This window comes from Acyrthosiphon pisum, chromosome A2 (genome assembly GCF_005508785.2).
Source record: "Acyrthosiphon pisum isolate AL4f chromosome A2, pea_aphid_22Mar2018_4r6ur, whole genome shotgun sequence".
Classification (NCBI taxonomy): domain Eukaryota; kingdom Metazoa; phylum Arthropoda; class Insecta; order Hemiptera; family Aphididae; genus Acyrthosiphon; species Acyrthosiphon pisum.
This window is the reverse complement of record NC_042495.1, coordinates 93,447,480-93,462,383: the sequence shown is the minus strand read 5'-3', so window position 1 is coordinate 93,462,383 and position 14,904 is coordinate 93,447,480. Positions and strand designations below refer to the sequence as shown.

Genomic DNA, 14,904 nt, shown 5'->3' with positions numbered 1-14,904 from the left:
AAAAATTTAATTTGACTTTCTTATAGATATTTTTTGTTTGATAAAGGTAGATAATCTTATAAGGAATCTTGTATTACATTTTAAAATCTTAGATTTAAAATGAAAAATTTTTACGAATTCTTAACTCAAAATAATTTGCTAATTTTCGTGATTTTTCCATATTTTGTCAATTTTTGAACTTTAAATGCTTATAAAAAAAAACTGTGACTAAGGATTTTTAATATTTTTCATCTGCTTTTGAAACAATATACTAGGAGCCTTTTATTAAATTTTCAAGCTTTTTTAATCAACAAATAAAATTTTATTGATATTTTTAGAAAAAAAACTAAAAAAAAATGAAAACTGATAATGTCCCTAAGAGCTCAAAATAAATATTTTGAAAATGTTATGGTGTATAGAAAATGCTAATATAAACATTCAGTTAAAATTTCATGTATCTACAGTCATTTTTTTAAAGTTACACCAAAAACCAAATTCAATTTTGTGAGAAATTGGTTTTGCGTAAAAATTCCCGTTTTTCCTTAATTTTTCTTTGGTTTTTCTTGGCGCTTTTGAAAATTACTGGGAATTTTAAATTTTGACCTCTCCAATGCACCAACGATATTCACTTTCCAACCGAACAAGATACTGAAGTTGAAAATCGAAGCATTATTTCGACTACTTATCGTGTACACACACAAAGAAAAATAAAAAAATAAAAAAAAACACACATCATTGAAAAATCAATACATTCATCGTTCCACTCAGAATCTAAAAATACAATTTACAAAACAATATTTTAGTCATATATAGGTATAATATTATATATACATGTATGCGTATAGACATGTGGGATAGATATTTTATGCTAACAACTTCCTTTGTATAATTTTCTTATGTCAGGTTTTGGAAATTGACAATGTCCGTAAAGAGCTCAAAATAAGTCAAAATATTATGGTGTATAGAAAATGCTAATATAAACATTCAGTCAAAATTTCATGTATCTACGGTCATCAAGTTACACCAAAAACCAAATTCAATATAGTGAAAAATCGACTTTGCGTAAAAATTCTCGTTTTTCCTTAATTTTTCTTTGGTTTTTCTTGGCGCTTTTGAAAATTACTGGGAATTTTAAATGTTGACCTCCCCAATGCACCAACGATATTCACTTTCCAATCGAACAAGATACTGAAATTGAAAATCGAAGCATTATTTCGACTACTTATCGTGTACACAGACACAAAAAAAACACACATCATTGTAAAATCAATACATTCATTGTTCCACTCAGAATCTAAAATGGGATTGTATTAAACTTGAATTCAATGATATAATATCATTGTATAAGAAAAACGATACTGAGTAGAGACGATTTGTCAGTCTGGATATTTTATATTGCTATTATTTATTAAAGCCTGTAAGTTGAATTAATATAATAATATTATTATTTTTTTTTCGTTTCTATAGTGATAAACAAAGCATTAGAAATTAAAATCCTGTTTTTAGCGGTTTTTCATATTGTGTCTGTGGTTTTTCAGGTGGTATTAAATAACTATTGAGAAAATCGAAAAGTGACCTCTAAAGTACCACCTTGATTCAATTTGCTAAAAGATATGATACTATATGTAGAAATCAATGCACTTCTTCTAGTAGAAATTTTGTATACAGGATAAAATAAAAAAATTAATAAATCCCATTGTAAAACCACAAAAAAAAAAAATCCCTCTAATTTCATTTAATACAATAAAAAAAATATATATAATATCTAAATTATCTGTTTAACATTTTAAACTAACTTAGCAATGAATGCATCTGGAAAAAAGATGCAAATGGAATCATTTAACTGCCCTAGTAACTAGGTAATAAACTAATAATCATTCAAGGCAAAGTGGACATTAGATGTCAATTGAAGAATAGGTTAAATTTAATTTTAATGACTTAGATTCAAATATTTATAATTTATATTATAGGTCTTTAAGAAATTATCTTAAGAATTCCAGAAACAATGAAACATTTGGTTCAACATACTCCGATGAATTGACTGATTGCAATTTAGGAACAAAAACCTTATCAGAAATGTCAAGCAATAAAAAAAATTTACAAATGGATAGTATGTATTCATCATTTGGTGGGCAATCTTCTTTGGGAATTTTTGAACTAGAAAACATGTCTGGTAATTATAATTAAAGTACTTACCATAAATATTTCAACATTATTAATATTTCTGTAACTTTTAGATATAGGTAATATATACAAAAAAGAATCATCACAATACAATATTCATAATAACCAACCTGTTTTGCAACGTCGTTTAAGTCAAGCTACTCAAGCTAGAAATACTCTTGCTAGAGCAAGTTCAATAAAAAATATTGTTAATAGTAAATATATATATATTCTAGTTTAAATAATATTATTAATTATTAATTTTATTTTTTTAAAGATAATGAAGTTAATGAGCAGAATGTCAGGTCATCTTTAATAAATGTAACCAATTCATTCAAAGAAATGTTCGTTTCAAATTAGACATTAAATATTAATAATTTTAATTGTACTTACCAAATAATGTTAAATGTTTTTATTTAGGTTGAAAAGCAATTTTAATGATTCATGCAGTTCATTTTCTAGTAATGATTTTATATGTGGTAGTGACTTTAAGGAAAAATTAGCAGAAACTGAAGAAATCAATCGCAAAGAATTTGGATCATTATCTGAAAGTCGTTTTGATTTTTCTTTGGAAGGAGAAAAGTAATGAGTATTTATAATTATTTAATTTTGAATTTTTTTTTAGACATTTTGGTGACCTATTACTGTGACAATGCTTATCAGAAGTTCTGTAATGGGTTTATTACCAGTTATATATATATGCAAAAATACATTTTAAATACATTATAGGCAGTCCAATGAAAATGCATCATTTGCTGCTAATTATTTTGCTGCGAAAAGTATACCTGTAGAAGACTTATCTGCAATTTTTCCTAAAAGAAAAAATTGTAATAACACATTTACAAAAGAGTTAAAAGGAAGTTCGTTTTCAGTTCCAAGTGATATTAAAAACAACCCAGAAGGTGATTTATAATTATATTTTGTAATCAATGTTGTGTCTTATTTATGTATTTGTTGACTTTTCAGATCAACAAGCACATGTAGGTTACAAGACAATGTCTTCAATTACATCTTGGACTGACAGTCATGTATCCAATAATTTATTAAACTTAACAAGTTTGTCTGATATTTCTGAAGTATTAACATCTAAAACGAATTCAGCTAACCCAAAAGAATTGACTGAAGTATTGCTATCAGGAGGTTTGAAAATTGCTACCATAAATTGTGTTTACTTTAGAAATATTGCTTACCTACTATTTATTCTTCTGTAGATTGTAAACTAATATTCTATTGCTTTCATTTTATTTTTAATGCTTCGCAGTTTTAAAATGTTTCATTTAGATGTGGGAGTAAAGTGTTAATTGAATAACTATGAAAAATATCAAATTCATTGTAATTAATACATTTATATAAAATAATTTTATTTGCATATCTAATTGAATAAAATGTGAATATCATTAAAATACAAAATCTGAAGTCTTCAGCTGTTAATTTTCAATCATAAATTTACAAGCAAAAATAATTTCTATTTCCATTAAATCATATTAATTACATGATAATTAGGTAGGTAATTGTTTCACTTTCAATTTTTCAAAGTTCAATGTTCATCAATTAATATCATATAAATTCATAAAATATTACTTTTACTCAACTATATTTAAACGTCTAGTTTTATTTAAATTTTTTTTAATTATTACTATCCGTGTTCATTGACATAATTATTAATGGACAATCTTAAAACCAAAGCTTTTCTGCTCATAATTTAATAATATTGATATTCACAGACTGAATAAAAGTAATCAATTTACATATTAAACAAAAATTTTTTTTAAATTTAAATTTATCATAGTAATTATGCTTACATAAAAATAAATACTGAATAGTTTATAGTGTGTTTAAAAATATAATTCAAAACATTTTGGAAAATACCTAAAAATTACAAATAGTTTTTATTTTTGAGTGATAATAATACATTATTATTATTATATTGATCCTAAGCCCAGCAACTATAACCATAAGCTGTTTGTAGGGTGGTACAATTAGATTGGAACATGTGTTTCAATCTAAATGGTTATGTGGCGGCAAGGAGTTGTCACTAAAACCCGGTTGGCAGTGGCGTGGCGAACTTCATTAACTCATGAGGCACAATAATGTATATAACTATATAAGTAATAAATTATAAATACTTATTTAAGTAATTACGTATTTACGTAAATGGTAACTGAGAAAGATTGGCTTAGTCTTAGTACACACTAAATAAATTATTATAATATGTGAAATGTCTGAAATGCCTCTAATCTCCAGGACACCAACCACCCTTTAAACTGAGGCACGTGCCTCAAATAAAGTCCTTCATCACGCCACTGCCGGTTGGTCACCCGTCAGGGAACTAGTGACATCTGACGGTGCTTGCATTCAGACTTTTGTGACTGAATACAATCACCGTGCCAAAATAATTAATTTATCATAGCATTTACTAATAGAACTTGAGTTTAACTAATGATCGAGCTTTGAAGGTAACATATATTCACATTTTATATATATTATGTATGAATATAATTCAATTTTTTTAATTTTTATTTGTTTAAACTTTAAATTAACTTAAGTATCTCATTTCTTATAAATTTAGATTTGTCTGATGACAGACAGTTGAATGAATCTTATAAGTTTCCTCAAAGACGATTATCTACTTCCACTAGATTCTCTTATGCTTCGCAAAATCTTGAGCATGCAGAACTATGTAAATTCCTATTTATTTTTCTCTCTTTTTTTTCTCTTTTTTTTTACTTAACATGTAGACTATAAATTAATTTTTTTAGATTTTCAATCTTTAGAAAATTGCAGTTTTATTTCTCCTCAAAAAAAGATTACAAGTATCCATGAAACAACTTTAGAATTGAACGAAAGTAACTCGGTAAAAAATTATGATAATAATAGTGAAATATGGATAAATACTTCAAATCAGTATACACCAAACAAGTATAATTCATCCATTAATTTTAATAAGTAAATTCATCGCACAAATAAATACAATTTTAAGTGCAACATCAAGTTGGTTATATATTTATATGTTTCAGGAAACAAACACAAACCCAAATAAATAAAAGTTGTCATTTTTTTTTGACTCCTAAAAGTGGATATTTTGAAGACTGCACATTGGGAACATCAGAGATACTAGAAAACAATATTGATCTTTCAAATTTTTCTATTTTAACTAATAATCATGAAGTTCTGACTGAAATGTCTTTAGATAAATCTACTAATATTTCTAAAATTGTCCATTGTAATGAATCTATAAGTCAAGATAAATTAAATCAATCAAACGTTCAAGATTACAGTTAGTTTTTAATTTTATTTTTGAAATAGTGCTTTAAAAATATATTTTGATTGATACATTTTTATATTTATAAATTATTATAAGTAGGAATTTGATTCATAAATTAAGAGGACGTGATACCTGCATGTGTTGTCTCCATCTTACAAGTGCGTGACATAGCAAATTATATGCAAAGCAGAACACTTGTAGCTCCGTTAGCTTATAAACTAGAGTGAATGGACCTCATATAAAATCTAAAGGTATGATTATTATCTAGACAATCTCATGTGCTTTTTTATTATATTTTAATTTTAAAGCGAGCTATGAGTATTTTAAAATTGTAAATTGTTTGTACATTTTAAAGTACTCATGACTCGTTTAAAAATTCAAATATAATAAAAAGCTCATAAGGTTGTCTAGATAATAATCTTACCTATAGATTTTATAAGAAGTCAATTTACTCTAATTTTTAAGCTAATTGAGCTACACGTGTTCTGCTTTGCATATAATTTGCTATGTTATGCACTTGTAAAAGACGGAGACAACACATGCGGGTATCACGTCCTCTTAATGTATAAATACTTAAAAATTATTTTTATTTTGTGTATTTTAAATGTTAATACGCAATAATAATCACTTTCCTTGATTCGGATTCTTATTTCATAAAAAATTATTTACTAATTTTGATAGAAGATACATTAAAAGACTATTGATAAATATTTTTCATTTAACTCAGTCTTTTTTTTAATACTTAGGAAAAATTAGTAAAATGCTTGAAATTGGTGATATATGTATTGGAACTTACTCTCAAGCTGTAATAACATTGGAAAATCAATTAACCATTGAAGCTAAATACACATTATATTTATTGGACACATCGCTTAACCATAATAATGATTTTAAATTTGATGAAAATAAAGCAATTGGATCAAATGTAGCAACTATATTCTGTTCAGATAAAACTTGCATTATACCACCATTATCTGAAGCTTCATTTACTGTATGGCTACTAGAAAATGTAATAAATATAAATGTATATTTATGTATATTTTTTTTTTAGATTGGGATTATTCCCTTAGTTTCTGGAAGTATAAATATTTATATACAACTTAAAAGTGATGATATATCCCAAGAAATTTATCGTAACATTCAAATTCATTCTATTGAGCCTCAAGTACTATATTATTAGATTGAAATTTTAGATAAATCATTAAATAAAATATTATTTTTAGGTTTCATGGATAAATAACTCTTTTGGCTCTATAGATTTTGGTTTATTACCAGAGTTAACAAAAAAGTCATTACCAATCAAGTTAATGAACAAAGGAACATACCAAGTTCCTATTAAATTTATTTTAAACCAGGTTTGTTTAAATTAAATAATGATCCATATAATATATATTATTGCTTACCTATAAAATATTATAATATATATCTGTTCTGTTTTGAAACTTTTATTTTGCTTGTTTTGTTTGCTATATATACATATATGTTATAATTGTAAACAAAATATAAATATAATGATATTATAACTAATTGTTTTTAATCAAAGTTTAAGAATATTATTGTGTAAAATGTGTTCAAACCTTGTCCACCAAAACCACAATGCATAATTACTATAACTTATACTTCGTACTTAATAAATAATCTTATAATTGTATAAGTATGTGTATCTAAAATTTTAAATCTACTTATAACTGTTTCAGGATAACTGTGATGACATTATTCAGGCTAAAGCTATTCTAAAACCATCTGAATTGTGGCAATGTGATGTGAACATGTTAACAACTCATTTTTCGAAAACTAATTGCAAACTAACTGGTCGACTTCAAGTAGTTTTAGATTCTGTTGAACAATTATCTACCAATTATTCGCCGTTGTTATACTGTTGCAATTTAACAGGACGTGTTGGTTTTACATCTATCTCTTTTGATCAGAATCCTTTATTATTGCAAAAATCTGGGCGGTATTCATTGAATGGTACTATAGAAATAACAAATAATAGTGAAATTCCAATTAGTTTAAGTGTACTACAAAATAACAAACAATGTGGAGAATTTACAATTCAGCCTGATAAATTCAAATTAGCTGTTAAAGAAAAAGTTAAAATGAATGTTGTGTTTTCCCCATCCAAGTCAATTAATTATTTCAAGTAATAATAATACTTTAACATTTTAATACTTTATTGATCATTAATTATGAATTACTTTTAGTGAAACAAGTATTTGTTTACAAGTTGTGTCTTCGCAGAAACAATTTTTTTTTAAAGTCAACTATATTGAATCTAAAGGTAATAATTAATTTTCTTATATTATGTACATTATATAAAATCAAAAGTGCATTCAAAGTTATTTTACCTTTTTTTAGTTGAGTTTCAACAAATGAGTTCACCATCTTCACGACCTATATCTCCTTGGAGTACAAGTTCATCAAGTGCCGGTATATTTTTATTTAATTATTAAATTTATATTTCCTAATTTTATTTATATCTGTTAACAGTTGGACGGTTAGAATTGGAATCTACATGTTCAAGTTTAATATGGGGAAGTGTACCTTCAAATACTAAATCAGTGCAAACATTTACCTTACGCAACCGTGGTTTGCATAAGGAAAAACTGCATTTAAGAATAAAAGATAATAGGAATTGTTTTAAGGTATGTAATTATTTTATAAATAATATTTATATAACATTTTTAATTGTATTTACTTTTAAGCTGATATCTTCTGGCGAAAATCAAGTGACAGAAATGAAATTGTTACTAGAGCCAATGGAAAGTCAAAAATTGAGTGTAGCACTTATATCCACGTCAAATGAAGGCCAGGCTTATGGTCACTTAATTTTGCAAAGACAGCATAGCAATGACAAACGTGTGGTTAGTTCTTAAATTATTTTCTATTAATTTATTTTACAACCTAGATGCAAAATTACTTATTTCGTTAAAAAAATCTAGGTTTTTATGTTTAGGTAAGTTAGGTTGTTAGCTCAGAATTGTGTTTCCTTTTAGTCTGCTGATTTTAATTAATATAGTTTTTACTTTATATTTTGTGTTTATCTGTATGTCTCAAACAGTATGTAAAGTAAAAATGTACTGATAATAAATTGATTGATTTTGGAAAATTCTATATATGAATCATATATATAATTCATATAATTCTATGTTTGTATATTTAGTTTCAAATCTATAAGTATCAAAAAAAAAAAAAAAAATATTCATTGTTACTTGTTTTGTATTCTTTTATCTCATCTAATTAATGTACACATTGTATAGATTGTAGATGTCTTTTACTCATTAATAAAAAAAAAAAAAAGTATCAAAAAAATTTTAATAAAAAAAAAAAAATACATTGGGAAGTTAACAGCCAATCTCTATACAGTAAAAAATTGTATTTAACTTTATAAATGTTTTAATATGTAATTTTTTAATATTCAGATTTCATTATATGGTTATTGTGGTCATTCAGTTATTGTAATTCGTGGTCCATTTGAGGACAACTTTGGTAACATGTGGTTGTATCCAAATCCCCAACTTATGACATCTCAATTGTCTATAACAAACTCTGGAAATACTGCTGCATTTGTGAAATTTATTCAAGGTGCCATTTTATTTCAATTACTTTGTCTTATTTAATTACTTTCAATAATAACCAAAATTAATGTTCTAGAAAACTCTTCAGAAGATATAATTCAGCCGGATGAGTTTATATTGAAAAAAGGAGAAACCGCTAATGTCGAAATTACAATAGTTATGAGTCCAGAACGATTAGAAATGTTAATTGGACAAAATTGTAGCTCAAAAGTTATTAATATAAATAAGATATCATTGATTTATGGTGATGAAGCATCTAGAATGCGTTTATCAAGGTTAGTATAACATAATTCATTGAGTACCTTTGACATATTGACATAGAATTTATAAATACAAATATATAAATCATATTTACATATATATTCAATATATTCTCTTTTTTTTGAGATTTTACCTATAAATAATTATTTATCATGAAATGTCAATTGAATTTTTACTTCATTTTTGTATTTAAATGATCATTAGTATAAAACACTTCAATCATAGAATCAGTCATGATATAGTCAGTATATGTATATACAATTATTTTAGTGAGTGTCTATAAAAAATGTGAATAAACAAATGTCAAATATGTTACATTTTTAAAGAAAGCTATTAATATAACAATACTTTGAATTGCTTTCTTAATAAATATTTAGTGTGTCTACTAATACGATTCTGTCAAGCCCGGATTAAGACCTACAGTGCCCGTAAGCTGTAAAAAATTTGGTGCACCTATTTAAAAAAAAATATTGTACACATTTTTTTAGTTTTTCAATTAATAACCTATCATTATTCTACATGATACTTGAATAAATAATAAAATAATATTTTAGGTTTATTAGCCACATCAATATATCCATGTATATATGTGCAAACAAGTAAAAACATAAAATTAAACGAAATTTATTTTAGATATATAAAAATATAAAATATCCATATTGTAAAAAAAATAACAAACCATTATTTTTTATACATTTCTTTTGCTTGCTTTTTGATGGGCAAATGTGTTAATAGTTTCATTGAAATCTAATTTTTCAAACAATTCTGCTTTAATGCTAAATATTGCTAATGCATTCAGCCTTTCCTCCTTCCTCCTTCGTGGTTGACCTCAAATAGGAGGATTTTACTCTTTTAAGGACGGAAAAAGCACTCTTGCCTAATCAATTTGAAATTGCTGTACTAAGATACATTTGGAAACATACACTCTAATTCTTTGGTTTTGATGTACTTATACATAGAGAGAACAGATTTTACACTTTTCTCCGTTTTTTAAAAAATTAATTCCGAGGCCTGATATCCCCATTTTGTGACCATCAGCAGCGAGCTACGATGAATATAAACTACTCATTCGCAGTCAACACGTACTTGTTGTTGTTGTCTGCGGGCTCCACAAACATAATCGGTGGGCGACCGTTTCTACGGAAAAATTACAACTTAAAAATAGTACGTGTTTAGAAGACCGTACGACAATACGCATTAATTTTTACTATTTCAAAATATTTCCGATATTTAAATAAAAAATAACATAAGGATAGTATGTGGTGCCCCTAAATCTGTGGTTGTGTAGGCTAAAGCTAACACTGCTTACGCCTTAATCCGGGCCTGGATAAAATATATTGTATAAAATATATTCGTATATTGTACACTATTTAAATATTGCATTACGAGTCGTAACATTTTTATATAATATTGATTTGGAAAAGATTGTAATTGGCACTCTTTTAATAATTCCAAGTGTTTTTTTTTTTAATTTTTAGAAAAACTATAATAAATCAATAGAGTTTATCTCATTCCTGTTCAATATTTAAAATTATATGTTATTCAGTTGTGAAATTAATGTATAGATAATAACAAGTATATACATTTTTATAGGCTCTGGAAAAAAAATAAAGATAAAAAGAAAATTGTATACCTAAACCAACAACGTTTAGATGAAATATCAAACATGTTCAATGGGGTTCATCTTGTTAATGTGGATCATCTTGAAGATACCGAGGTAAATTATAATATTTATTTATAAATAACTATTTAACATGTTTCATTAAAAAAAAAAAAATGTAAATGTAATGTAGACATTTTCAATGGGGTTTTATTTTTTTAATTAGAAAAAGTACTTTTAGTATAACATTTGTTCTATAACTTGTATTTATTTGATATGTGTAAGAATTTTTATTTTAACCAAGTTAAAAATATAAATAACTTTTTAAGGTTTCTTTTTTAGCTCTTTTCTAATTAAAGTGTAAGCTTTTTTAAGTTTATGAAAAAGTTAGATAAATTTATTACACGGTGAACTTTCTCCATGTCTCAACAAAAGCAATTATTGCTTGAAAATGCTTTAATTAAACTTTTATATTATTTAATATTATTAGGCAACCTAACTTCTATTATGGAGAAAGTGAAAAGCGTTTTCTTACTTATATTTCATTCTAAAAGAGAATACACCGGTTCTGCACCTTTTTTCCTTTTCCACCGGTCATTACCTATGCCGTTATGTGGAAGACGCACACCGCCTGACAAGTATTGATCGCCACTTGGTGTTTTCTCTTGTGAATGGAGTTAATATTAATATTTTCACACAACTCGATTCACATAAATTTAATGTTCTTTTATATTAACTGTTCAATCATACATCATGTAATGAGAATCTTAACCATGTTTGTTTATAGAAATCATTGCCTAAACTATGGAAAATGGGTATAAGTGAAGATAGTATTGTGGTTTTGATGGAAACAAGTAATTTAGAGTCATTATTATGTGATACAACAACAGTTTTTAGTGAACTAGAGACAACTGTGTAAGTATATAGATGTTTACATTTCTGATTTAAAATAAATAACATGCCTTATAATTTTTATTTTAAATTAAATATCATTATTATATCTGATGAAAAATCTAAAAAAAATGTTATTTAGCTTTTAAGAATTCTTAGAATCTTCATTTACTATATACTTTAATAAAAATAATTAATTTGTTTTCATGTATTTCTTACTTTTACAGAATCAGCAGACTACCCTAGTAAATTGTTCTATATATGAATACATTTTTTTTTTTTTATATATATATATTTTATAATATTAATCGTATCTAATGTTCAAAATTTTATTATTTTCATGATCTCTATATTTTTTTTATGTACAATGAAATGTGTTTAATAATCATTTAAACTTTTAAATAAATATACATTTATACTTTAGATTTTTTCTGGCATTATCATGTTTTTCTCATCTTTTCTACAGAATTTAACTGAAAAAAAAATGAGAATAATAGTTAATATTTCTCACAAAAAACAGTATATAATTGCTGAAGGGTAGGCAATGTGGCGCAGTGATGATGATGCAGCAGTAATTAATGTCTTGGAATAATAAATGCCAGAAAGAAAGACAACAAGGCTGTCCTTGAAAGAGTCCAATGTCATATAGGTTTAGGGGGGGAGGAGTAGAGCTGAGTTTGTTCTCTAGCACGTTAACCGCCACCGGCCGCCGGTAGTCACACTATATGCATCATAACTACACCAAGTATATTTTACAGTGTCATTCCAAATTTGTATATTACACTATGTATTTGAAAAAAGTTAAAAATTTATTTAACATTTATTACATCAACAATTTGTAATGATTCCCTTCTATGCCACTTTTTTGGGTGCATTATTGTAGCGCCATGGAAAAGTTAATAATATAAAACCATATTCACTTACAGCCATCAGCGGTCATGTGGCGTGGTAGTAATGATCAACTGTGGCCGCCAACAGTCGCAAAAGGATAGAATTTGAAATTTACTTATGACCGCCAGTAGCCACTTGGCGTCAACATGCTAAGGGAGATTTAACTAAGTAGGAAGTCAGAAGAAGCTATTATATAGAAACTATATTATTATAATCAAATATTTCAGAAATGTATGGTAGGATTTAGGCAATACTATAATGGGCTAACCATAACGAATCTATAGTCTGTTCAAAATGAGATCGGTACGGGCGGCCAAATAGTGTACATGGGCATGGCTTTGTCCCGTGGTAGCCCTGACGCGTCGCCGTAGTGGGGACGGCATCTGGCCATATGTCTGACCATCGCCTTATATCGATCTCATTTTGAACAGACTATAATCTAACCATGAAACAGATAATTATTTATTTGTAAATCTAATTAATCTTATTTAATAGAAAGTTAAAACATCATAGTTTATAATACAATTATTTTAAAAAGTAATGCAGCAACATTGCTAAGATAAAATCACTATAAAGAAAGACTTCGGAGCAGGCTATTCATATTATAAAACATCTTCAACCGTGTTTTGTAAATACTTAACACGTAGAATCAAATATTTATATTAGGTATGTATGAAATTAATTTTATAAATCATTGTATTATTTATTAATTAATAATTAATCTCAAATAAAGGAATATAGTTAGGTAGTTGGTTTTTAAAGAACATTAAATTAAATAAAATTAAAACAATAGATGTACTACATTATTATTTTGATAGTTGAGTTTAATGTAAAATTAAAAAAAAAAAAAAAAATAGGAATTAATAACTAATTTTAATTTAAAATATTTATTTTTGGTTTGTCCCTTTGCAGATTTGTTTAATTTATATAAACAATTAATTGTGATTTTGAATAGAAATGTATAAACAAAATAATTCTGTTGGTATATACTGAATGTAATTTAATGTTCATAATAAGCCACATATACTATGACATAAATTACAAAATAAAAAAAATAAAATAAATTAACTGTACATTATAGGGAAAAACTGATTTTTTGAATTAAATAATAATTAACTATTTTTGTTTTTGTTTTTGTTTGTTGGAAAAATACAGGCAGTTTATTATTAATAAGTATATATAAAAAAAAATATTCAACTTAATGTGCAAGATAATGAATTAATTGAGACAGTTAACAGACAAATCATTGAATTTGGGGGGACTAAATAAATTACAAGTCTTCATCCTCGTCAGGCAATGCAGTTTCTTGAGCCTCCTAAAAATAATTATTAAATAGTAAGTTTTTTCGTCATAATAATGTAATTTAATTTTTACCTTAAGGTCTTGTTCAATTTGGTCTTGCCATTGAGGGTCCATCTTAATTTCTGGGGGTACAAGAGCAGGCATTGCAACAAATTCAAGGTTGGGATCACCAATTAATTTTCTGGCCATCCACAGGAATGGTTTTTCAAAATTGTAATTACTCTTTGCACTAATATCGTAATACTATAAAAATAAAAGTTTTAATCAATTGTTTTCAAACAAAAATGAATTGTTTATTACCTGTAAATTCTTCTTGCGATGGAAAACTATTGTTTTAGCTTTTACTTTTCTATCCTTGATATCCACTTTGTTGCCACAGAGCACAATCGGAATGCCTTCACATACTCTCACCAAATCTCGATGCCAATTGGGTACATTTTTGTAAGTGATACGGCTGGTAACATCAAACATGATGATAGCACATTGACCCTAAAAAAATTTTATTTAATTTAGAAACTTAGCACAATATTGTAACTCTTTTTAATATGAAATATGTGCTGTTTATTGTTTTTAGTAAATATATGGAGTATGTAGTACTTAATATTATATAAGACATCCTTTTAATGTCTTATATTTTAGATACCTATATATTTTTATTAATTCAAAATAAATTTCAACTGATCCAACTTTCAACAATATAAAACAATCGCATATTATTATGAAATATTGTTCTATGTAATAATATACAAATCAATAAATTACCGAAATTTGTCGATAAAGATAATCCAATAGTTTCTTAACTAATAACAGTACAATGATTTTAATTTTATATTTCAAAGCAGAATATTTTTCTTAGTATTTTGATACATGAAAATCGAATTTTGGGTGAGTAGTTTATGTGTTATAAATATTCAAAGGTTAGATGGGCGGAAAAGTGGATAAAAATTTCGCGGGGCAACCCCGTACCACTCCAC

The 14,904-nt window shown here is 26.2% G+C and overlaps 2 protein-coding genes across 6 annotated transcripts in view; one reads left to right on the top strand and one right to left on the bottom strand.

The window, feature by feature from the left end:
* LOC100161585 overlaps positions 1 to 12,160 on the top strand; it is a 15,698-nt gene extending 3,538 nt beyond the window's left edge. Inside the window, exons 2-23 of one of the 4 annotated variants that reach the window (XM_016802706.2) lie at positions 1,950 to 2,152; positions 2,217 to 2,357; positions 2,420 to 2,486; positions 2,563 to 2,724; positions 2,872 to 3,044; positions 3,109 to 3,282; positions 4,712 to 4,822; positions 4,902 to 5,061; positions 5,160 to 5,419; positions 6,154 to 6,398; positions 6,459 to 6,572; positions 6,631 to 6,762; positions 7,105 to 7,550; positions 7,612 to 7,688; positions 7,766 to 7,837; positions 7,898 to 8,052; positions 8,113 to 8,271; positions 8,830 to 8,992; positions 9,062 to 9,260; positions 10,840 to 10,963; positions 11,634 to 11,761; positions 11,965 to 12,160. In XM_016802706.2, the coding sequence (XP_016658195.1) occupies positions 1,950 to 2,152; positions 2,217 to 2,357; positions 2,420 to 2,486; positions 2,563 to 2,724; positions 2,872 to 3,044; positions 3,109 to 3,282; positions 4,712 to 4,822; positions 4,902 to 5,061; positions 5,160 to 5,419; positions 6,154 to 6,398; positions 6,459 to 6,572; positions 6,631 to 6,762; positions 7,105 to 7,550; positions 7,612 to 7,688; positions 7,766 to 7,837; positions 7,898 to 8,052; positions 8,113 to 8,271; positions 8,830 to 8,992; positions 9,062 to 9,260; positions 10,840 to 10,963; positions 11,634 to 11,761; positions 11,965 to 11,983 (3,484 nt within the window). In that variant the 3' untranslated portion in view covers positions 11,984 to 12,160. Of the gene's footprint in view, positions 1 to 1,949; positions 2,153 to 2,216; positions 2,358 to 2,419; positions 2,487 to 2,562; positions 2,725 to 2,871; positions 3,045 to 3,108; positions 3,283 to 4,711; positions 4,823 to 4,901; positions 5,089 to 5,159; positions 5,420 to 6,153; positions 6,399 to 6,458; positions 6,573 to 6,630; positions 6,763 to 7,104; positions 7,551 to 7,611; positions 7,689 to 7,765; positions 7,838 to 7,897; positions 8,053 to 8,112; positions 8,272 to 8,829; positions 8,993 to 9,061; positions 9,261 to 10,839; positions 10,964 to 11,633; positions 11,762 to 11,964 lie in introns of all 4 variants that reach the window. The other 3 variants (XM_016802705.2, XM_008182717.3, XM_001947938.5) reach the window with 3 other exon arrangements.
* A 1,339-nt stretch (positions 12,161 to 13,499) lies between these two features.
* Ran (GTP-binding nuclear protein Ran) overlaps positions 13,500 to 14,904 on the bottom strand; it is a 3,032-nt gene continuing 1,627 nt past the window's right edge. Inside the window, 3 exon segments of one of the 2 annotated variants that reach the window (NM_001162084.1) lie at positions 13,500 to 13,943; positions 14,003 to 14,173; positions 14,231 to 14,419. In NM_001162084.1, the coding sequence (NP_001155556.1) occupies positions 13,899 to 13,943; positions 14,003 to 14,173; positions 14,231 to 14,419 (405 nt within the window). In that variant the 3' untranslated portion in view covers positions 13,500 to 13,898. 2 annotated transcript variants of the gene reach the window in all.